Source organism: Schistocerca cancellata, chromosome 6 (assembly GCF_023864275.1).
Source record: "Schistocerca cancellata isolate TAMUIC-IGC-003103 chromosome 6, iqSchCanc2.1, whole genome shotgun sequence".
NCBI lineage: Eukaryota > Metazoa > Arthropoda > Insecta > Orthoptera > Acrididae > Schistocerca > Schistocerca cancellata.
In genome coordinates this window covers 174,805,256-174,828,850 of record NC_064631.1, presented here as the reverse complement: position 1 = coordinate 174,828,850, position 23,595 = coordinate 174,805,256, and the positions used below count along the sequence as shown (strand labels likewise).

The following is a 23,595-nucleotide window of genomic DNA, read 5'->3' as shown; positions in this document are numbered from 1 at the left end:
ACACCCGACTTAATTCGACTACGTTCCATTATTCTCGTTTCGCTTTTGTTGATGTTCCTCTTATATCTTCCTTTCAAGACACTGTCCATTACGTTCACTGCTCTTCCAAGTCCTTTGCTGTCTCTGACAGAATTACAATGTCATCGGCGAACCTCAAAGTTTTTATTTCTTCTCCATAGAGTTTAATACCTACTCCCAATTTTTCTTTTGTTTTCTTTACTGCTTGCTTCCCAACCGCTGCTTCCCTTTCATGCCCCTCGACTTTTATATCTGCCATCTGGTTTCTGTACAAATTGTAAATAGCCTTTCGCTCTCTGTATTTTACCCCTGCCAGCTGCCTATCGCCAGTTATTTTGCTATCCATTTACTACTTTTAGTGTATCATTTCCTAAAAGTATTCCCTCAGCTTCGCCTGATTCGATTTGCGTACATTCTATTGCCTTATTTTACTTTTGTTGATATTCATGTCACAACTATTTTTCAAGACTCTGACCGTTCCATTCCACTCATTTTCCAAGTCCTTTACCATCTCTGAAAGAACTACAGTATCATCAGCAAACAACAAAGTTCTAATTTGTTCTCCTGAACTTTAATTCCCTTTCTTGGTTTCTTTCACTGCTTGATCAGTGTTCACACTGCATAACACTGAGGATAGGAAACAATTCTGTCACGCTCATTTCTGAGTTATTGTTTTCCTTTCATGCCCTATGAGCTAACGGCCTTGCCGCAGTGTTAACACCGGTTCCCGCCAGATCATCGAAGTTAATCGCTGTCGGGCTGGGCTAGCACTTGGATGGGTGGCCATCCGGTCTGCCGAACGCTATTGGTAAGCGGGGTGCACTCAGACCTTGTGAGGCAACCTGAGGAGCCTCGTAAGCTGACATACGGCCAGGAGAGCGGTGTGCTGCCCACATGCCCCTCCATATCCGCATCCAGTGACGCCTGTGATCTGAGGATGACATGGCGGCCGGTCGGCACCGTGAGGCCTTCCAAGGCCTGTTTCGGACGTTTAGTAGAGTTTCGTGTCCTATGACTCCTACATCTGCAGTCTAGTTTGAGTAGAAATTGTACATAAGCTTCTCTGCATTTTGTACCTGCAACTTTCAGAATTCAAAATAATTGCAATCAACTGAACTTTATCGAAATGTTTTGTAATTCTAAAAATTTTTTAATTGTATGTTTGCTTTCTTTCTGTGCATCATCTAACAAGGAACCCCTTCCCTTGAGGGCGAGATCGCAAGTACGATCTTTAGTAAGACACATTTGAAAGCGTTATGTCAACAATCGTGACAAGAAAAATATTAGCTGCTAATGACTCGCCGTGTGTACCCGGAGGGCGACAGAAAATGAGTCTCCGGGAGATGCAGAGACCAATCTTCCATGAGATATATGTATTACACTTCACAAAATGGACATCGTCGACATTCAAGAAATATTCAGAACGGACCGTTAACTTGCACTTGAAAACCGAATGAAAAATGGCTCTTCTCAGTGGTCACTAAGGTTCGCACCTTGAAGATCGAAGGCGAACATCTTGGGAGTTACACACCGTGCAGGACGTTCAGCTAGGAATCCACTCCTAAGGAATGCATATAGAATCGTGTTGGTGTAGTGAGAACTGATGGAATGTGATGGTATGCAGCAGACTGCGAAGCAGTCTGTCGTGGAGCTTACCGTGAAATTGGCTTCCCTTAAGACGTAGCTGCAGATAGTGCGATAATATGTTTCATAGGTACAGAAAAAACAAATACCGAGAGGCTTGATTTTGTCCAATCGTTCCAGGTGGTATGAACTGCAATATCACACACTTTTCGGGGATGGATAGTTTTCACTAAAGGAGTATGATTTTAATACGCAGACCAGGAATGAAGCAAAAACAAGTTATTTTGACCTGCTTTTGGGCGAAAGCAATGCTCATACCATATTGGTACTTCTCTTACGCTCGCTGTGACGTAAATATCCCCTACTACCCTTGGAAGATCACGCATACAATAATCGTAGGGAACAGAACACCTCCAACTTCTCGCAGCACAATAAGTAACTCTTCACAGGATTTACCATCCAAATAACAGTCGGCATAATTGTATAAGAATGCGTTAAAGCACTGGTGTTAGTTGACATTGATCCAATTCTCTTGATACCTCTGATTTCCAGGGTTCCTTTCATATGTATTTCCCATTGAAAGCCTAACTGGTTGGAGTTGGAAACAAATTCCTTGCTGAACGGAGGGATACGTTTGTTTATTTTCTCCAAAAATTTTAGGGCTGATTCCGTAGTTTGCTGTTCATCGTCTAGTTGGCACTTTCTTTGGAATTTCGTTATCTTACGTCTTCCAAATCTGTAGCACTTGCTGAAGTAATGCAATTATCCACTGGTTCCCTTGAAATCACTGTAATCTATGTGGGGCGCTATTTCATGTGAATAACTATCATGCGGATTCTGTAAATTGTGTAAAGAATCCTTGAAACGCTGAAACACCAGTTTTTGTAACAAGTATGCCTTGTCCTCCACTGAATATCCGTAGCTATTCTTATATATTACACGGTCATATTGCTGACGACTTATTCGAAATTCGTTCATAATTTTTTTGATTATAACGCTGCAGATGATCTTCCAGGTACGTAATTATGTTAAGTACCCGCTCCTTGGACAAGCATTCTTCTTTACCATGTTTCACTGGAGAGGGGGTTTGTGGCTCCCTGCCCGTTATCGATGATGACCCATGGCTACACCTGTTTCAATATCGCTGTCACTTGTGAAGCACATGTCATCGTCAATATACCCCTCATGTACACCGTCTGCACAGTCGAGCGTATACAGCACCACACATTCCACTGACTCATCTTGCAGAAACGCTAATATTTCATGTGCCATTTCTTTCTCAATCTGCGAAACTCCCTGGGTTCCTTTCTGACGAAATGTCAACTTCGGCAACTGTTATAGATATAATGCAATGTTTACATTGTTTATTGTTGCCATTGTTCTGCTTTGTATCAACACCACTGGCACCGTAGCACTTTTGCGAGTTACTCGTCGTCGAAGCAGTTCAACCGTTGGATAACTCCTGTCTCACCCCCTGTTGCCATTAGCAACCAATATTATGGTTGCATGGTAGGCAATATTTGGGGTGGTCGCATACCGTAAACATCATTGGCCTTTTATGGCCTCGAGCTCAAAGGTTTCCTTACAAAATAAGCCGTAAGGTCAGTATTGCCTTGCGATTTTCTAAATTTCTCCGGCACGCAACTCTATCTTCCCGGTCAGGCTGCTCTTTCCGTTCTTGAGGAAATAATTCGTGATTTGTTAGACTGATAGTTCTGTAATACGCGAATATGTGACATAAGAGACTTCTGCCCGTCGCGTACTTACTTTAAAAACGAAATTAGCCTGGGATTTATAGCGTTGACGACTGCGTTAATGGTGGCCAGGAGACTCGGCTGGAAGATCTTGCGCCCCCACTGCCTGAAGGCGGCCTCCGGGTTCCGCTGGCAGTTTACCTCTATGCCGAAGGCGACGGATGCGATGATGTCCGTGGCGTAGCGCGCGCCTATCTCTCGCATCTCCATCACCTCTCCTCGTGACGCAGGCTCCTCCAGAATGTCCGCCATCTCACGGCCACAGTCCACCATAGTCTGGAAACGAAACACAATACAGCTCTAGTGCCTCGACTGCTACGGAACCTTATCATGGAATATAATGTCAGATTAATAATATTCAACAGGGATATAGTGATCGATTTCTAAATAAGCTGTCCGTCTAAGTAGGTACATTTGCAAGAGGTAGCCACTACTGTTGTCTGTATTGCGACATAAGATAGTATGCACTTAAGTGTTAATACCAAGTAAGGAACTAATCAGACACGATTTCAAAGAATATTCTGGTTCCTATATCTATTACGGATGTCAGTAACTCTAAAGCTGCGTCAGCTATTTCTCATGATTGTTTGAGCTCCAATCATTCAGTGCCCTGTCAAACTGAGCACATTCCGACTCTCCAGGCGTCTTTAGCTGATATGGTCAATGGCTTTTGTGTGATATTAGGAAGAATTCCTCTAACAGCTAGTAAAATTGTTCTTTATTGAAACATAATGGCCTAAAGCCGCGTCGTCAGGTGTAACCTACGGGGTCAAGAGCAAGGTACAGTGATTCCGTACATATTCCCGGCGTCTCATATATTTATGCTTTTCACTGGAATACTGCCAGATACAATCGTTTTCATTGCACGATATTTCAGCGATCTATCTCGACGCCACCTTCGGATGCGATCACTATGTACACAATCACGCTGGAACAGTAGGAACATCACTTCACTTCGCACATGGCTGAGGGATGGACCCTCTTCAGTGAACGAAGTTCTAGCGTTTTATGCGCTTCTCCTTCTTAAATGGTGTGGTGGTAAAAAGGGGTTACATGGTGGGTCTTTTTTGGTCTTGACTTTTGTGCTGTGTTTTTTTTTTTTTTTAACAAAAGTAGAAAGGATAGTTAGAGTGATAGTGGAAGAAGTGGGAAAACGAATGGCCCAATTGACTGGCCGTGGATTACTACTAAGTTACAGATTAAAGGAGAGGAGGAGGAATAGTGAGAGATGGTGAAAGCGAAAGGCCATTGTCCTGGCCTCTTCTTCTTCTTCATAGCGGCGTCTTGATGGTGGTGGTAGTCGGTCTTGATGTGGCGGGTTGGGGGGGGGGGGGTCGGGGAAAGAGAAAGAAGTCAGAGAGCGACAGATGGAGAAGGGAAAAAGGAAGGGCCTGTCATGATTCGGCCAGCATTTGGGATGTGTGGGTGTGTGGGGGGGGGGGGGGTGGCGTGTTGGGGAGTGAATGACTTGACATGTTGGGGGGAGTGTTCTATGATGTGAGGGAGAATGATTGTCATGAGGTGAGATGGCTATTGCATGTGAGGTCATGGGGGGCGAAATAAAAAGTCAGGCCATCGAGTGGTGGCTAGTCGGTGAACCCGGGTACCCAGGGATAGGATTAAGGGATTAGGGGAGAGACGGGTTTGTTGGTAAAAGGAGTTGGCTGCGGAGAGGATGCGGGTGTGAAGGAGCGGCACTTCGGCCAGGTTATGGAGCTCTTGAGTTGGGAAGTCGAAGGGGAGGCGGAGGGCACGCCGGAGAGCCCGGTTCTGGACGGTTTGAAGTCGACGGAGGTGGGTGGGGGCAGCATTGCCCCACACCACCACCGCGTATTCAAGGATGGGGCGAACAAGGGAGGTGTACAGTCTAACAGCAATGTGTGTGGGGAGTGAGGAGGTTGGGTTGATGAGAGGGTAGAGCAGGCATAGCCTCCCTATTGCCTTTCGACGCACGTCATCGATGTGGGGGCGCCAGGTGAGGCGTTGGTCCAGGGTAACCCCCAAGTACTTCGCAGTACGAGTCCAAGGGACTGGGGTACCAAGGACCGTCACCTGAGGGAGCCGAATGGGAATATGGCGTCTGCAGATGATGAGGGCTTGGGTTTTGGTGGGATTAAATGCCAGACGCCAGGTCCTAGCCCAGTCGGTTAGGGAATCTGTAGCCCCTTGGAGCCGCTGTTGAAGAACTGCCGCACTCCGAGAACGAGAGAAGAGTGCAGTGTCATCTGCGTAGAGAGCTAAATGTACCCTCGGCGCAGAGGGCAGATCGGCTGTAAAGAGGGAGTAGAGTAGCGGTCCAAGTACGCTGCCTTGTGGTACTCCTGCCCTGATTCGTCGTCGTGTAGATTTCCCATCTGGGATCCTAACATGGAAGGTGCGACCTTCCAGGTATGTGGCTATTAGCCGAACATGGGACACTGGAAAGCCAAGGGAAAATAATTTGTAGAGCAGCCCCTCGTGCCAGACCGAGTCAAACGCTCTGGACACGTCGAAGAGTATGGCCCCAAAGTACTCCCTACGTTCCATGGCGTCCAGTGCCTCTTCTACAAGGCGCAGGAGTTGGTGGGTAGTTGCATGTCCCTGCCTGAAGCCAAACTGCTCATCAGGGAGGACTCGTTCTCGGGCAATGTGGATGAGCAGTCGTTTAAGGTACAGCCTCTCAAACACCTTGGAGATGGCGGGCAAGAGGCTGATGGGGCGGTAGCTGGCGGGGGAACGAAGATCCTTCCCAGCCTTGGGTATGGCGACCACTTCAGCATGTTTCCAGGCAGAGGGATATTGCCTGGTTGTGAGGATGTTGTTGAAGGTGGCCGTCAGGATGGGAATAGTAGCTGGGGGAAGCTGTTTGAGTAGGGCATTAGTCAGCTTATCGGGGCCACCAGCTTTCTTGGATTTGAGGTACCGCAATTGCAGTTCAACCTCCTCTTCGTTGATGGGTGTGATTTCATCCTCTGGGTCCTGGATGGCAAGGAGTTGTGGGAGGCGTGCCGTTACCAGGCGGATGTGGTTGGGGTCAACGGGGTCATTGACCGGAGTGAAGTTGTGCGCGAAAACATCCGCCAAGGCGTTAGCCTTGGCGTCTGTTTCGGACACAAAGTCATTGCCAACCTGGAGTGGGGGGATCCGTTGCCCTCGTCTCAGAAGGCTCTTTGTGAGCCGCCAAGCAGACGGGTCATTCAGGTCAATGGCCGAGATTTTGTTCGCCCATGTCTGATTGCGGTGGTCTTGCACCGCAGCCTTGATTTGGCGCTGCAGTCTATTGATGAGGCGCTTGGTTGCCGGATTTCGAGTGAGCTGCCATTCTCGAATGATCCGGTTTTTCTCTGTGATGAGAGCAACGATGTGGGGGGGGGAGTGGACGCAGATGGTCTGGGGGTCTGTGTGGATGGTGAGGGGTCGCTGCTGTTGCGGCGTCTAGGGCAATGGTGGTAAGGTGTATGAGGGTGTTATCTGCGTCCGTTTGATCGGCAGCGGGGATTGTGGGTAGGGCTGCTTCGACCCGTCTCTGGTAGGACTGCCAGTCAATACCACGGATGTTCAGGCCTTTGCTCGGTGCGGTCGGGGTTCCAACGAGGTCAATGGAACAGATGACCGGCCGGTGGTCCGAGGCTAGAGCAATGCGGGTGGCAGCAGTGATGAGGTGGGGTAGACCTTTCACCACTGCGATGTCCAAGACATCTGGGGGACGTCCTCCAGAGGGGTAAATGGTGGGTTCATGCGGGCCAATGGTGCGGGCAAAGTGCCGCTCAGCGACCCGAAGGAGTCGACGACCAGATGTGTTTGTCAGTCTACTGTTCCAGGCAGCATGTTTTGCATTGAAGTCGCCGCCAACGAAGACGTCGTTGCCGAGTGACAGTAATGCGTCATAGTCCGGTGTTTCAAGAAGGCCTCGTGGTGGTCTGTATAGAGCCACGAACGTGATGGGGCCCCTCACTGTGTGGACAACAACGCCAGTGGCTTCCACAGTGTTAAGTGGGGGAAGGGGTATGGGATGGTGGCGGAGGGAATTTCGCACGTACACCGCCGTGCCACCGTAGGCGGTGGGCCTGTCTGTCCTGTAGCAGGAGTAGTTTGCTACACGAACGAAAACACCGGGTTTGAGGTGCGTCTCAGCAACAAGGCAAATGTCTACCCCCTCATCAAGGAGGAACTGACGGAACTCGCCCTGTTGTTTGGTGAGACCATTGGCGTTCCAGATCATGGCTGTCAAACCGTGATGTCTAACAGCCATGACTGGTTGGGATGGGAATGGTGATGTGGGACATGGATTGGGAGAGGGCGGTGGCGAGCTGTTGTGGGATGGTTTGGAGGAGGGAGGAAAATGTGGTGGAGATTGCGGAGGTCAGTGCCTCGACGATATTAGTGATGATGTCGCCTAGGTGGGTGGGATCAGTGGATGTGGTGGGGAGAGGGCGTTGCTGCGACTGTACCAGGGTAGAAGAGGGGGGGGGGGCAGTGCTTAACGCCTGCGGGTGGGATGGGGAAGGAACAGCGGAGCGTGACACCCGCTGTGGGGAGGGGGAAGCAGTGCTTGACACCTGCTGGGTAGGGAGGTGAGGGAAGGATGTTGTGGGGGGTTGGATAACATCACAAACGGCGGCTGCTTTATACCCCGAGTCCAGTCCACTGCGCCTGCGCGAGAAGCAGGAGAGCTGCCCTCTCCGAAGCGAAGAATTGCAGCGCCAGCGGCGGTAGAAACTGGCGAAAATGATAAATCGCAAATTAAGATGTAGCGGGCCGATAACCAGACCGTTGTTGTTTTATATCAGATAAAATAGAGTTCCAAGTCTTGCTTAAAAGAAAACCTTTATCTCTATTAATAACATCATCAAATAATCGTATTTCGATAGATTCCTTGAGCACACAATTCCGGAAACGAGGAGCCGGAGCAACAATTTGCGTCTCTTTAAACGACATGCTATGCCCTTCGTTGAGACAATGTTCGGCGACGGCAGATTTTTCAGGCTGAAGCAAACGTATGTGACGCTGATGGTCCACACATCGGTCATGAACAGTGCGAATAGTCTGTCCAATATAGACCTTTCCACAATGACAGGGAATTTTATGAACCCCAGGCTTTCAATCCCAAATCATCTTTAACAGATCCAAACAGGGCAAAAGAACACTTTTAATATCATATTTCCTGAGAATTCTAGAAATTTTTGAAGAAATACTTCCAACGAAAGGTAGGAAAGCAACTGTTTTACTAGTATCCGGCGCTGGTTCACTTCATGGTCCAAACTGAAAAGCATGATTAAATTGATGATCGGTATATCCGTTGAGCTTGAAGACAGCCTTAAGATGATCCAGTTTCTGTGTCAAATTTTCGGAAGCAGAAATGGCTTAAGCTCTCCTGACCATTGTATGTAGAACTCCCATGCGCTGATGTGGTGGATGACAGCTCGCAGAATGAAGATAGTGGTCCGTATGTGAGGGTTTATAGTATACGCCATGTCCCAAGGTACCATTTTCTTTTTTATGTACCAGAACATCCAAAGAAGGTAATTTGCCATCTTTTTTCAATTGGCATCGAAAATTTGATGCTTGGATGAAGACAGTTAAAATGACCTAAAAACCGATTAAGAGCTTCGATTCAACGTGGCCAAACAATGAAAATATGATGCACGTATCTCCAAAAACATGTAGGTTGAAGAGACGAAGTCCTGAGTGCGATATCTTCAAAATCTTTCATAAAAAGATTTTGCCGTTTGGGAAGTAAAATAACTGATAATGGCCGAAATAGAGAAGATGTAAAACGCAGAGTGGCAATAGCAAGAAAAGCGTTTCTCAAAAATATAAATTTGTTAATACCGAATAAAAATTTAAGTGTTAGGCACTCGTTTCTGAAGGTATTTGTCTGGATTGTAGCGGTGTTCCGAAGTGAAACGTGAATGATAAGTGCTTCAGACAGCAAAAGTTTTTGAAATGTGGTGCTACAGAAGAAGATTGAAAATTAGATTGGGGGATCGAATAATTAAAGAAAAGGTATTGAATCGAACTGGTGAAAAATTAATTTGTGGCACAAATTGAATAAAAGAAGATATAGTTTAAAAGTACACACCCTGAAAGAAAGTGCAGAGGTACCGAAGCTTGAATACAAAAAGCAGGTGCAAACTGATGTAGGGCGTGACAAGTTTGGAGAGATGAAGACATTTGCTCGGGGTAGACCAGCATGGAGAGTTGCAACAAACCAGGTTTAGAACTCAAGACCACAACGACAAATCGCCCTATAGCTAATATTTCACCTTACGGCGGCAAAACTAAAGGCGAAGCTTCATCAACTGCTGCTCACAGCTTAGCCATCATTCTGTCCAAACTCATTTACATAAACGTCGCGCTCGCAAGACTTATTCGTCATAAATTCTTTACAGTTATCTTAGAATTCTGTTTTTGAGCTAATACGAGCGTCACTCCAAAAGAAATGCACACTATTTTTTTTAATCCATCTTTTATTCTACATGTTTGAAAGGTTTACAGTGTGTAGATACATCCTTTAGGAACAATATTTTCATTTCTCCACACAATTTGCATCCCTCCCAACTGCCTTACGCCATCTTGGAACCAGCGCCTGTATACCCGCACGGAAAAATTCTGGACCAACCTGTTGGAGCCACTGTTTGGCAGTGTGCACAACGGAGTCATCATCTTCAAACCTTGTTCCACGAAGAGAGTCTTTCAGTTTCCCAAAGAGATGATAGTCACATGGAGCCAGGTCAGGACTGTAAGGCGGGTGTTTCAGTGTTGTCCATCCGAGTTCTGTGGTCGCTTCCATGGTTTTTTGACTGACATGTGGCCGTGCATTGTCGTGCAACAGCAAAACATCCTACTTTTGCCGATGTGGTCGAACACGACTCAGTCGAGCTTGAAGTTTCTTCAGTGTCGTCACATATGAATAAGAATTTATGGTGGTTCCACTTAGCATGATGTCCACAAGCGAGAGCCATAACTTTTGCAGCAGAAGGTGTGGTTTTGAATTTTTTTCCTTGGGTGAATTTGCATGATTCCACTCCATTGATTGCCTCTTCGTCTCTGGTGAAAAATTATGGAGCCTTGTTTCATCACCTCTCACAATTCTTCCAAGAAATTCGTCTCCACCATTCTCGTACTGTTCCAAAAGTTCGCTGCATACCGTTTTTCTTGTTCCTTTGTGAGCCACTGTCATCATCCTGGGAGCCCATATGGCACAAACCTTTTTTAACGCCAACACTTTCAGTATTCTACAAACACTTCCTTCCCCTATCCCAACGTAGCGTGACAATTCGTTCACTGTGATGCGTCTGTCAGCAGTCACCAATTCGTTAACTCTCTACACATTGTCTGGAGTGTGTGCAGTACGAGGCCTGCCGCTGCGAGGACAATCCTCAATATTGCCGTGCCCGCTTTCATCACGTAACCTGCTTGCCCACCGACTAATTGTACTGCGATCGACAGCAGCATCTCCATACACCTTTTTAAACCTCTTGTGGATGTTTCCCGCTGTCTCGTTTTCACAGCACGGGAATTCTATGACAACACTTTACTTCTGACGAAAGTCAAGTGTAGCAGCCATCTTGAAGACATGCTGTGACGGCGCCACTCACGGGAACAGGTTGAACTAAGTTTGAAAACAAGCGGGAAGGATGCATGTTCACCGTGTAAAACTTTCACACATGCAGAATGAAAACTGTATTTTTACAAAAATAGTGTGCATTTCTTTTGGAGTGACCCTCGTATATGCGTTATAACCCGTGTTTCGGACAACAGGCAGAAGTTGATTGGAACTATCATTAATAAAAATTGCATACTGTGACCAAATTTCAATTAACTTCTGTCTGCCGTGTAAAAGTGAGCTGTTATCCCTGAGGTAGAGTAGACAGTGCTTTGGATGTGCTTTTGCGATGAGTAAGTCGGTCAACTCACCTGGAACATCATCCTCATCTTCCCAGACGTGAAGGTCGGTGTCAGCTTAACGCGCAGCCTCCGCCACTTGTTGCCACCGAGGAAGAAAAGGTGCCTGGCCAGAGGCTCCGACTCGTCCACCTGTATACCTCTATCCTGAAACTTCCAGAAGTCCTTAACCAGGATGGTGCGGATCAGATCGGGATCCACTATCACCAGATTCGGCCGGTTGAAGAAGTACATTCCGCCGAAACGATTCCCTAGAACAAATGAACTCATTTTTAGAAGTACCTCTCTCATAATTATTGCGTGATCAATTCAAAATTTAATACCAGGGGAGTTTCATAAAGTACCAATTATTGAAACTGAAATTCGCTCTTTTAAATATTGACAGTGTTGAGGATAAAATACAGGAAGCGAAAGGTTGTACACAGCTTGCACAGAAACCAGGCCACTGCTACACTGAAGAACCAAAGAAACTGGCACACCTGCCTAATATCGTGTATGGCCCCCCGCGAGCACGCAGAAGCGCCACAACATGACGTGGCATGGACTCGACTAATGCCTGAGGTAGTGCTGGAGGGAACTGACACCATGAATCCTGTAGAGCTGTCCATAAATCCCTAAGAGTACGAGGGAGGACGGGGGGGGGGGGGGGGGAAGGGGGTAGGAGATCTCTTCTGAACATGCAAGGCATCCAAGATATGCTGAATAATTTTCATGTCCGGGAAGTATGGTGCACAGCGGAAGTGTTTAAACTCAGAAGAGTGTTCCTGGAGCCATTCTGTAGCAATTCTCGATGTATGAGGTGTTGCATTGTCCTGCTGGAATTTCCCAAGTCCGTCGGAATGCACAATGGACATGAATGCATGCAGGTGATCAGACAGGATGCTTACGTACGTGTCACATGTCAGAGTCGTATCTAGACGAATTAAGGGTCCCATATCACTCCAGCAGCACACGCCGCACACCACTACAGAGCCTCGACCAGCTTAACAGTCCCATGATGACAGGCAGGGTGCATGGATTCATCAGATTGTCTCCATGCCCGTACACGTCTACGCACTCGATACAATTTGAAACGAGACTCGTCCGACTACGCAACATGTTTCCAGTCATCAACAATCCAATGTCGGTGTTGACGGGCCCAGGCGAGGGGTAAAGCTTTCTACCGTGCAGTCATCAAAGTTACATGAGTGGGCCTTCGGCTGCGAAAGCCCATATCGATGATGTTTCGTAGAATGGTTCGCACGCTGAAACTTATTGATGGCCCAGCATTGAAATCTGCAGCAATTTGTGGAAGGATTACACTTCTTTCACGTTGAACGATTCTTTTCAGTCGTCTTTAGTCCCGTTCATTCAGGACTTTTTTTTGCGACCGTAGCGATATCGGAGATTTGATGTTTTATCGGATTCCCAATATTCACGGTACACTCGCGAAATAGTCGTACGGGGAAATCCTCATTTCATCGCTACCTCGGAGATACTGTGTCCCATTGCTCGTGCGCAGACTATAAAACCAATGTCAAACTGTGGTGTGCATACTGTAAGACCTTCGGTACACACACCATCAGATTATTTGTCGCTCTAACGAAGTAGGCGAGTGTCAGCAATATGTCTCGTGGTCTTATCGTGGAGTGTTTATCTTCTGCCGTTAGGTCAGACGATAGAAATGCCACTTGCACGCTTAGAGTAGCAGATTGACGGCGACCAACTTTAAACAGAACTTGATTAATTTTCACACACATTTATTAAAATAATAAAAAGCATAGGAATTACTTAACTTGATTCTGGATGCTGTTTACAATTGACAATCTGAAGTTCCTTTCGTCTTGGTACGTTAATCTTATTCTCACATATCTCTGATACTAGACAAAGTGTCTATACATTTATCTTCATGGCTATGTACAGGAATATGGTAATCTTATTAGGCGCAGACTGAAACTTGACTGCAGACTAATGCAGACTGACTAATCAGAGGTCTGTACACTCGTTATAATACCTCGAGAGTTCATGTATCACTGCGCGAGTGTGATCCACGAGGAGAATAGGTTCTACGTTAGCAGCAATCTCAATGGCTGCGTGACATATTAATACGCGGATCGGCGGAAGCAGAATTTGGTCCGCCTCTATGACAGCACCATCTTGTAGTGCGGAGACGGACGAGCGCTGCGCCTGCGCTGTTGTGCATAGCGGGGCGCGCTCTGGTGGGAAAGTTGTGTACGCGCTGACTACGCGTAATTGTGTACACAACACAAACTCACTTAAATCTTGATAACCTGCCATTGTAGCAGCAGTAATCATCTAACAACTGCGCCAAACATTGTCTTATATAGCCGTTGTCGACTGCAGCACTGCATTCTGCCTGTTTACATACACGTATCTCTGTATTTGAATACGCATGGCTACACCAGTTTCTTTTGCGCTTCAGTGTATAAGAGTCGAAGGACATGAAAGGGAAGTAGTTCTTCCCCGGCCTTACCGTTACCTGCGCCACCATGTATGTCCGCCCCAACGCTCCTCTTCCCTTCGACTTCCTCTCCCACGTCGACCGTACCTTCTCCTCCTACGTGATCGACGCCGACCTCAACATCCATAGTCGTTCCGCTGCCCAGTTACGGCGGTGGCATCGGTTCCTCTCCACCCTTCAAGGCGACCTCATCCCCATCCCCCAGCACACCCATCCCGAATCCAACTCCACTCCCGATGTTATTCTCTCCTCCCCCAACCTCCTTGGTCGCATAACGGTGGATGTCCTGGAGCCTATTGGTAGTGACCATCTTCCTGTCCTCCTCACCATTTCAGACGGACGTCGCCCCCGACCCGACCCTCGTAATGACCCTCCCCCTAAGTACGTCCATGACTATTCCCGTGCCGACTGGAATGCCTACCGGGATACCCTCTCCACCCAGGTCGATAGCCACCCTTTCACCTACCACCACCCCGATGATGTCACCCATGCTGCCTCCTTTCTCCAGCGGACCTTGTCTGAGGCCGTGGAGGCCCACGTCCCTACTGTCGCCATCCACCCCCACCGTCCTACCTTACCCCCACAGGCCGTCCTCCTCCTCCGTGAATCCCGCCGTCTCTACCGTGCCTTCCTCCACACGCGTGACCCGGACGCACTACGACGCCACCGGCAACTCCAACGACACATTCGTAATTTGCTCGCGGCTAAGAAACGCCGGGACTGGCGACAGACATGCACCCGTTTAAATGCTACCCTATCAATTAACTCGTCCAAGTTCTGGTCAGCCTTCCGTCGCCTTACCGGAACTAAACCCTCCCCCTACTATCCTCTTCTCCACGATGATCACCCCTTCCCTGACACCCTTAGTAAGGCCAACCACTTTGCCTCCTACCTCTCTGATGTATTTTCCATCCCCGATGATCCCCAGTTCGATTACTCCCTCTTCCCGGATATCCGCGATCGAACTGACACCTCTGTCCCTCCCCTCGCTCCTGGTTTCCAGTACTTGGACAACATTACACACACGGAACTCAATGCCCCTATCACTACACAGGATCTCATTGATACACTCCGCACAAAACGCACCTCCGCTCCTGGTCATGATCGTGTCACCTACCGTCACCTTCGTGAAGCTCCTGTCTCTTTCCTCTCCACCCTGGCCAGGCTCTACAATGTAGTCCTGTCCACCGGTTACTACCCCGACCTGTGGAAAACCTCCCGTATCCTAATGTTCCTTAAACCTGGCAAACCGCCGTCCACCGTCTCCTCCTACCGTCCCATCAGCCTTACCTCGGTCTTCAGCAAGGTCCTGGAATCTATCCTGACCCGACGCATCCACCAGCATCTCCGCCAGCACCGCCTCCTTCCCGTTACCCAGTGTGGCTTTCGGCCGTCCTTCTCTTCCGACGACCTTCTCCTTCACCTCACTCATCTCCTTTCCGAACGGCTTAATTCTCGTCGCTCCGCAATCTTCCTCTCCCTGGACCTCGAACGTGCCTATGACCGCGTATGGCATCCCGGCCTCCTCTTCAAGCTCCAAACCTTCGCCCTTCCCATTAACTACGTCCGTCTGATCGGCTCCTTTCTCTCCCACCGTCCTTCCTATGTCACCGTCCATAACACAGATTCCTACACCTTTTTCCCCTCTGCCGGTGTGCCCCAAGGCTCCGTCCTCTCCCCCCTTCTGTACCTTTTGTACACGGCGGACATGCCGCAGCCGTCACCCCCCGTCCACCTTCTCCAGTTTGCCGATGACACCGCCTTCCTTGCCCTTGCCCCCACCCTGCAGCGCTCCCAACACCTTCTCCAATCCCATCGTGACCGGTTCACCGCTTGGTGCAACCAGTGGTTGCTCAAGGTCAATCCCTCCAAAACCCAGGCGATCATTGTAGGCAACACCACCCCTTCCTTCCGCCTCCTTGACTTCTATCTCACCATCTATGGCCGTCCTATCGCCCTCACTCCCACCCTTAAGTACCTTGGCGTCACCCTCGACCGTCGCCTCTCCTGGACTCCCCATCTCTGGACAATCCAAGCCAAGGCACGCTCCCGCCTCAGTCTCCTCAAGCTCCTCTCCCGCCGTACGTGGGGTCTGGACCCCTCCACCATCCTCCACACCTATAAATCCCTCATCCGCCCTATCCTTTGTTATGCCCATCCGGCTTGGATCTCCGCCCCCCCTACCTTTTACAAATCCCTCCAAATCCTTGAACGCTATGCTCTCCGCCTCGCCTATCACATCCGTCTCCCCTCCCCCATGCAGATCCTCTACGATCTCTTCCCCTTCCCCCACCTTCTCCTCTTCCTTGAAAGGATACGGATCCTGTACACCTCCCGCAAACTCGATCCCCCTCACCCGCTCGTCTCCCCACTCCTCTCCCACCCCCGCCCGTTGCCATGCCTGTATTCCCACGTCCCACCCGGTCTCCATCTCTCCACCCTCCTTACCCTCTCCCGAGGTGGCTTCCGCCAGCTCCCCCTCCCTGATGATGTCCTCCTCCCTTCCATCTACCCCTCCTATCAACTTTGATCCTCCCCCCACTCCCTGTTTCCTTTCCTTCTCTCTCCTTTTTCCCCCATCCCCCATCCTCCACCCCTCTTCCCCCGGGCTTCCCCTCCCCCTTCCTCCCTCCCCCACTCTCCCCTGCCCATGGCATCTCTGCTCTCCCCTCTCCCTCTCCCACTCCTCTTCCTCCTCCTCCTCTCTTGGCAGGTCCCCGGACTCGCACACATTCAGTGAACATTCGCGTGCCAGAGGTCATCGCCATTAGTGTCTTGTGTGTGTGCCTTCGTTTGTGTTTAGTGTTTGACGCCGAAACGCCGCCACTGTTCACGTGTACCATCGCCATCATCCCTGTTTTGTGCGCCGTGTCCACTAGTGTCAGTGCTGTTTTCTCGTCAGGCGTGAACGGCTCCGTGTTTTTTTGTTTTTTGGTGTCTACATTGTTTTGCCCCCCATTTTTGATTGTCTTCTCTGTGTCCCCTGTATTTCTTACTTATTGTAAATCTCAAGGCTGAAGAGCGGCGTACTCAGCTGCTGACAGCCCGCCTTGTGTAAGGTGATAAAAATTACAATAAAGAAAAAAAAAAAAAAAAAGGGAAGTAGCGTATCCGCCTCCCGTCCCCCACACGGATCCTCTATGATCTCATTCCTTTCCCCCATCTGCTCCTATTCCTCGAACATATCCACATCCTCTACACCTCCCGCCATCTTGAACCCCCTCACCCCCTGGTTGCTCCTCTCCTCTCCCATCCCCGCCCCCTGCCACGCCTTCACCGTTGTGTCCCCCCTACCCTCCATCTCTACACCCTCCATCTCCTTTCCCAAGGTGGCTTCCGTCAACTCCCCCTCCCGGACCATGCCCTCTCTCCCTCCATTTATCCTTCCTATCAACTCTGATCCTCACTGCCCCTCCTTTCCTCTGTCCTTTCCCTGGGCTCCCTCTTCCCCCCCTTCCGTCCTGTTTTCTCCCCACTAAACCTCTCCCTACCTCCCTTCTCCCCCCCCCCAAGTCCTTTTGTATTCCCCTCCTCTGCCTACCCCACTCCTTGTCGCGTCGGCCCCCCACCCCTCTTATGGGTCCTCATCCTCCATCAGCTCCTTTCCCGCTTTCCCCCTTCGCTTTTACTCTCCTTCCCCCCTTTTTTGTTTTCCCATCTTCTGTCCAGTTTCCCCCCACCTGCTCACGACTGTGGTATGTCACATTTGCCAACTTTTTAGTGCAGTGTTCCAGTGACTATTCAGTGTTGTTTGTCTTTCTCGTGTTGCGAACAGAAACCATGCTGTCGCTAGGTGTGATTTTTATGTCTTTTGCGAACAGAATCCAGACTGTCGCCGTGTTTTTTAATTGTCTGTCTATTGTTTTCCCTGTCTGCATCGTATGTATTTTATTAGCATCATCATCCCTCTGTTGTTTGTTTTAAGTTCCACGATTTCTTTTCGCCATGTTACTCTTTAAGTCTCCGATTTTATCGCCTGTTTTTAATTATTTATTCTCTAGCACTTTCTCACAAAATCTGTAGGCTGAAGAGCGGCATACTAAGCTGCTGCCAGCCCGCCCCCTTCGGGGGGAATTGAAATTCAATAAAGAAAAAAAAAAAAGGAAAGTAGTAACTGGGCGTAGCCTACCTCGGATGCTATTCAATCCTCACATTCAGCAAGCAGTAAAGGAGGAAAAAAATGGTTCAAATGGCTCTAAGCACTATGGGACTTAACATCTGAGGTCATCAGTCCCCTAGACTACTTAAACCTAACTAACCTAAGGACATCGCACACATCCATGCCCGAGGTAGGATTCGAACCACAGCAGCAGCACAGTTCCGAACTGAAGTGCCTAGAACCACTCGGCTATAGTGGCCGGCAGTAAAGGGGACCAAGGAGTAATTTAGACCAGTAATTTCATGTCCATCACATTAATGTATGCCGGCCGGTGTGGCCGTGCGGTTCTAGGCGCTTCAGTTTGGAACCGCGTGACCACTACGGTCGCAGGTTCGAATCCTGCCTCGGGCATGGATGTGTGTGATGTTCTTAGGTTAGTTAGGTTTAAGTAGTTTTAAGTTCTAGGGGACTGATGACCTCAGATGTTGAGTCCCACAGTGCTCAGAGCCATTTGGACCATTTTTGAACCATTAATGTATGGTTATTTAAATTAATGTATTAGTCAGAAGTAACAGCATGAAAAGAATATTTCTCACCGTTTCATTTTCCAAGGGTTTTGGGAGTGGAGGATAGGATATCCAGGATTCTTCATAAGTACCTCCAGATTTTCTGAAGACAACTGCGCAAAAAGTACAAGACATACCGGAAACAGACACCCATCCATAAACAGAACGTCTCTCTAAATTTGTAACTCACACTACGGGTGCTCAATATGGGCTTCGTTTGTGGGGTGACAAGCGTCAGTTCGTGGGTGCAAGTCATTAACACGATGTGTATGGGAAGGCACGAATCTGGTAACTGGGTTACATATCTGCAGGTGCGAATTATTTCGATGTGACAATACGGTGACCAGGGTTAACAATGAAAGTTGAAGACATCACAACCTACAGGTGCAATCTGTAACTATAAGAATCCCGATAAGAATTTGTAGGTTGCCCTTCACCAGTGGGACACTGGTGCATAGCAATAACAAGCAACTAATTCCTATCAGTTCTTTGAAAGCCTATCGTGGGACATGTATTTCCCGTTGGTAATGAAAGGGTTAAAGTTCAGGGAGAAGAAATAAAGCAGTAACTCGATATCTAACAGCCATCGCAACTTCAGGTAGCAGCGTACATTAACCAGAATCTTTACATGTTACAAAGTACACCGCCGAATGTTTTCGTCTCTATGCGAAGGATAGTCAGGAACCACTGTAGGTGCCGGCTGCTGTGACCGAGCTGTTTTTGGCGCTTCAGTCCGGAACCGCGCTGCTGCTACGGTCGCAGGTTCGAATCCTGCCTCGGGCATGGCTGTGTGTGATGTCCTTAGGTTACTTCGGTTTAAGTAGTTATAAGTCCAGGGGACTGATGACTCAGATGTTAAGTCCCATAGTGCTTGAATCCATTTGAACCACTGTAGCTATTTTGATACGGTTTTCAGTAATACACTTCCGCAAAAAAATCTACGCCTGGAAAGATGACATCGATTTGGTCCGATAACAGCATAAGCCACCTGGAGGATAATAGATGTACTGACGATGGTCTCAAGGTCGTCTGCCAACAGATAGCGTAGTGGCATAGCTGACAGAGCGCCATCTGTGTCTACACTTTAATAGGGAATGCTCACAGCCGGAAGGTTCAGTGTGGTGCGAACATGTGAAGCAAGCAGGCAACTGTCCCATGGAGATGCACTCGTGCTACGTACAGCCAACTGAGCGAGTTTGAAAGGGGTCAAACTGTGGCCTTGCGAGTGGTGGGATGGTCCTTTTGGAGACCTGCCACACAAGTTGGACGCGTTACATCGGTTGTGCAACCATGCTGGCACTAACGGTCACGTGAACATTCTTACACCCGTCGACGAGGTTCTGGACGTCCACGCAGCACAGACTCCCACCAGGATCGCCGTATCATAACGGAAGCAGTGGCGGATCGTAGAGCTACCACAGTACAGATAAGAGGGCTTGTGAGCCAATACGTGTCAACAAGAACTGTTGCGAATCGGTTATTAGTATTAGGACTACGAGCTTGCACACCTATATCCCGTCTTCCACTCACGCCACTGCGTAACTCGGCTGGTGCCATCAGAGGATCACTTGGAAACTCATCTCAACGTAAGTCCTATAATAGAATTCCAAAAGTGAACCAAGTTTATAAATTAAAAGCAGTTGAATCGTTATTTACTTAAAATCCTTAATAGTCTGTACTAACGCAAATTGGAAGAAATCTTTTCAAAATGCAGACTCCTACTTCTAAATGTAATTGAAATCTGGGATCGTAGGACAGAGCGGTTCAGGTTGTGGAAAGGGGCCAAGATCAGTTACTGTTAGTTTCACAAGAACACAGAACTTTATTATTCGAAACGCAATGCACAGTTTTCTCTCTAAAACAACACGGATCAATTCACGGCTGAGGGCCCAAGTAACTTCTCAGTAATAAGGTTTAAATAATATCTTTTAAAACACAAGGATTTAGAGAAACGGCTGAAAGCCTTACTTATTGCATTGTCTTGTATGTTAACCGGGGACCTAGAAACGACGGAGAGGTTCCGTCCCCGCCGTAGCCACAGTGGTCCACAACCCCATGACGACTACCGCAGTCCACTTCATCCCTCCGCCGCCCCACACCGAACCCAGCGTTAGGCTGCGTTCACACTGCCGCCCGGGCCGGGCCGGGCTGACGCGTACTGTCTCGGCTCGTGCCTAGCCAGCTCAGGCCGACGTGTAGGGCATTCACACTGCGCGCCGCGCCGAGCCGGGTCGGCGGAATGGGGGAAAGTCCACTTCTCCGATTTTCATGTTCTAAAAATTCTTAGAGGTATATAAGACTGCGCCACATCGTTTTATGAACTCATTTTTTCCTTAAAAGCGTTACTTACGTCGTGAAAAAAGAAAAAGTCTACTTTTCGTTTCGCGTGATTTCTTAGTTTCGTAACGCTTCCCAGCCGATTTTGAAGAAATTATGCGGCTAAAAAATCTGATTTTTGTACACGTGCTAGTGTAACATCTTAGCTTCGTATTGAATCATTTATCTTTTCGTATTTCTTAACAGTCATTGTTAAATGATGCTATTTGTCAACGTTGTGCACTTGATTTACAGATCTTGTAGTGAAAAAGTTATGTAGCGGGTAGCTTACTGTTAGATCCGTTTTAGACCATACATTGTTGCGTATGAAATGTAGCTAAAAGTACCAAAAAGTTTTTGAAATGATAATGACACTGATATCTGTCTCTGGTCACAAGTAATGCGAGATATTCAGTGGCGTCAGTGCCGCGTCCGCAAGCCACGGAGTTCGAGCGGTTACAGCTTGGTTTAATGTAGTCATATAATGCAGGACAGAAAAAAACTAATTACTAGTGATCAGTGGTGTAAAACTAATCACAAAAACAAACTGGAGATTTGTGATACGTTTACTGCAGAAACTGAAGCGCAATTCTGTAGTCTCGTTGTCTACTTTGACAGAAAAAAAAAATAATGGAGAGTTAATGAAACTACTGTAGATCGACACAGACGTGCGTTTCATTGTTCTTCATTATTTTTTTCCTTCCTTGGCGGGCTGCGCTGCACCGTCAAGGTAATCCCTACTCTTTGGCTAAATGGCTGCTAGTTGCCGAAGGCCAAATAAAAAAATTAAAAAAAATCCCCACCCTTCGACAGCTGACAAGCAAGTCACTAGAAAACGCAGCTGCAGTCAACAGTTGCTCGCCTTTGGCTAGTGTGTGCTGTCGTGTAGAACAATGTCTTCACTCTTTTATTGGTATTGTTTTGACTCTGCAGTTACTCGTCGAGTTTTGAAGTACAGAAGAACTAGGAGGTTATGGATTCATCCCATAAATAGCGACAGACATTTAGGAGAGTTTTTTTCTTTACATGAAGAACTTAAAAACTATCCTGAAAAATTTTATTCATATTACAGAATGAATCATAATACATTTCAGTATGTGCTGCAGAACATTCAAGACAAAATTTCGAAACAGAACACAAATTTTCGCAGAAGTATAACAGCAGAAGAAAAATTGTGTATAACGGTAAGGTAAGATTCGTTAGTACACACTTTTTGGTTTGCAGTAGAACTTTGTGCAGCATTCACTACCTCCAATTAATTGTAGTCATACTTTTGTATTTTAAATTTCACAAACGCTTACCTCTGAGGGGAAGAGAGTTTATGGGACTCCTGAGAATCATCAGTAAGTAATTAGCTTCGTCATTTTGGGTAATGTCTTGCTGTGCCTTCAACGAAGAATCGCAGATACACTCCTTCAGAATTTTCCAACTTTTTCTTCGTTTTTCTTCATGATGCAGCGCTTGGCAGTGGTGATGGTTCATCATGTGGAGCCACTGATGACCTCACAGAATTCTTTTCATTACCTTGTAAGATAGACAGACTGATATGCCCTTTGACTCAGTGGTTCTATTTCCACTGGTAAGGAACTGTGCATAGCTCTTGGAACTTAGGAAAATCATATGACAGAACAAAGCCCGAGTGGAATTGCATTTTAATATACTATTCCCTGGATCACATGACCTTATTTTGCCAAGTTATACAAGTTATTCTCTGTAACTGTCTCTCAGGTCTTTGCATTTCGATTTCATTATTTTAATTGAAAGAATATAGAAGGATGCAAGAAAATGTCTCTTTAATTATTTATTGTTGTATAACTATGAAATGACATGGACTAAGTAAATATCTACTGTGCAAACAAAACTGTAAAAACTTCGCCCAACACCACACTTGAGTAACACATTTTACGATTTTTTTTCTCAGGTATCTGTCCACTGGCATCTCCTTTCATGCACTAGCATCGTCATTCCGCTTAGGAGTGTCCACCGTATCAGTGTTGGTGAAAGACGTTTGTATGGCCATATGGGAGTCACTTGCCCCCATTCATTTACCAACGCCAACTGTTTCTCGATTTAATGAAATTGCCAGTGAAATGGATACGAGATGGGGATTTCCAAACTGTGTTGGATGTATAGACGGGAAGCACATACGTCTCCAATGTCCTAAACTTTCTGGCAGCATGTTTTACAATTACAAACAGTATTATTCGATTGTACTCCAAGCAGTTGCTGATGCAAATTACAAATTTATAGCTGTGGATGTTGGTGCCTACGGTAAACAGTCTGATGCAGGCGTGTTTAAAGAAAGTATGTTATATAAGAAACTTACAAATGGGGAGCTGTTATTACCGCCACCAACAAGACTTGAAGGAATGTGTCAGGAACTACCGTACGTCATTTTGGGAGATGAAGTTTACCCCTTATTAGAGAATTTGATGAGACCTTTTCCTCGCAGAAATTTGGACAACGAGAAGATTCTATACAATGATATGCATTCCAGAGCAAGAAAAGTTGTTGAATGTGCATTTGGTATAATGACCAATAAATGGAGACTACTGAGGAAGGAAATTGAAACATCCGTTGACGTAGCTGATCACATAGTCAAGTGCATTTGTCTACTTCATAATATTGTCATTGACAGAGAAGGATGCAATGTTGAAGCTGAAAAGTTTTGTAACAATGCTGATATGCAGACAGCTGGTGCCACATTCAACAGAAATTCCACATTACGTTCGAAAACTGTCAGGAACACTTTTGTTGAATATTTCGTTAAAAATGCAACTTAAAATAATTAAAAAACCTCTCAAATAAATTTTGGAATTGAAATTACTTTGCTATTTACTGTATTTTTTTGTATCTCATTTCACTGTAAATGAAACAAATAAAATTATAAAGGAAAATAATTTATATTTG

At 47.1% G+C, this 23,595-nt stretch overlaps 1 protein-coding gene across 1 annotated transcript in view; it reads right to left on the bottom strand.

Moving 5' to 3' along the window:
- The window catches only part of LOC126191320 (cytochrome P450 6k1-like), a 211,925-nt gene that overhangs the window by 42,864 nt on the left and 145,466 nt on the right, over positions 1-23,595 (bottom strand). Inside the window, exons 3-4 of the mRNA XM_049932150.1 lie at positions 11,256-11,494; positions 3,370-3,632 (exon numbers count right to left, since the gene is read on the bottom strand). Of these exons, the coding sequence (XP_049788107.1) occupies positions 3,370-3,632; positions 11,256-11,494 (502 nt within the window). The remainder of the gene's footprint in view (positions 1-3,369; positions 3,633-11,255; positions 11,495-23,595) is intronic.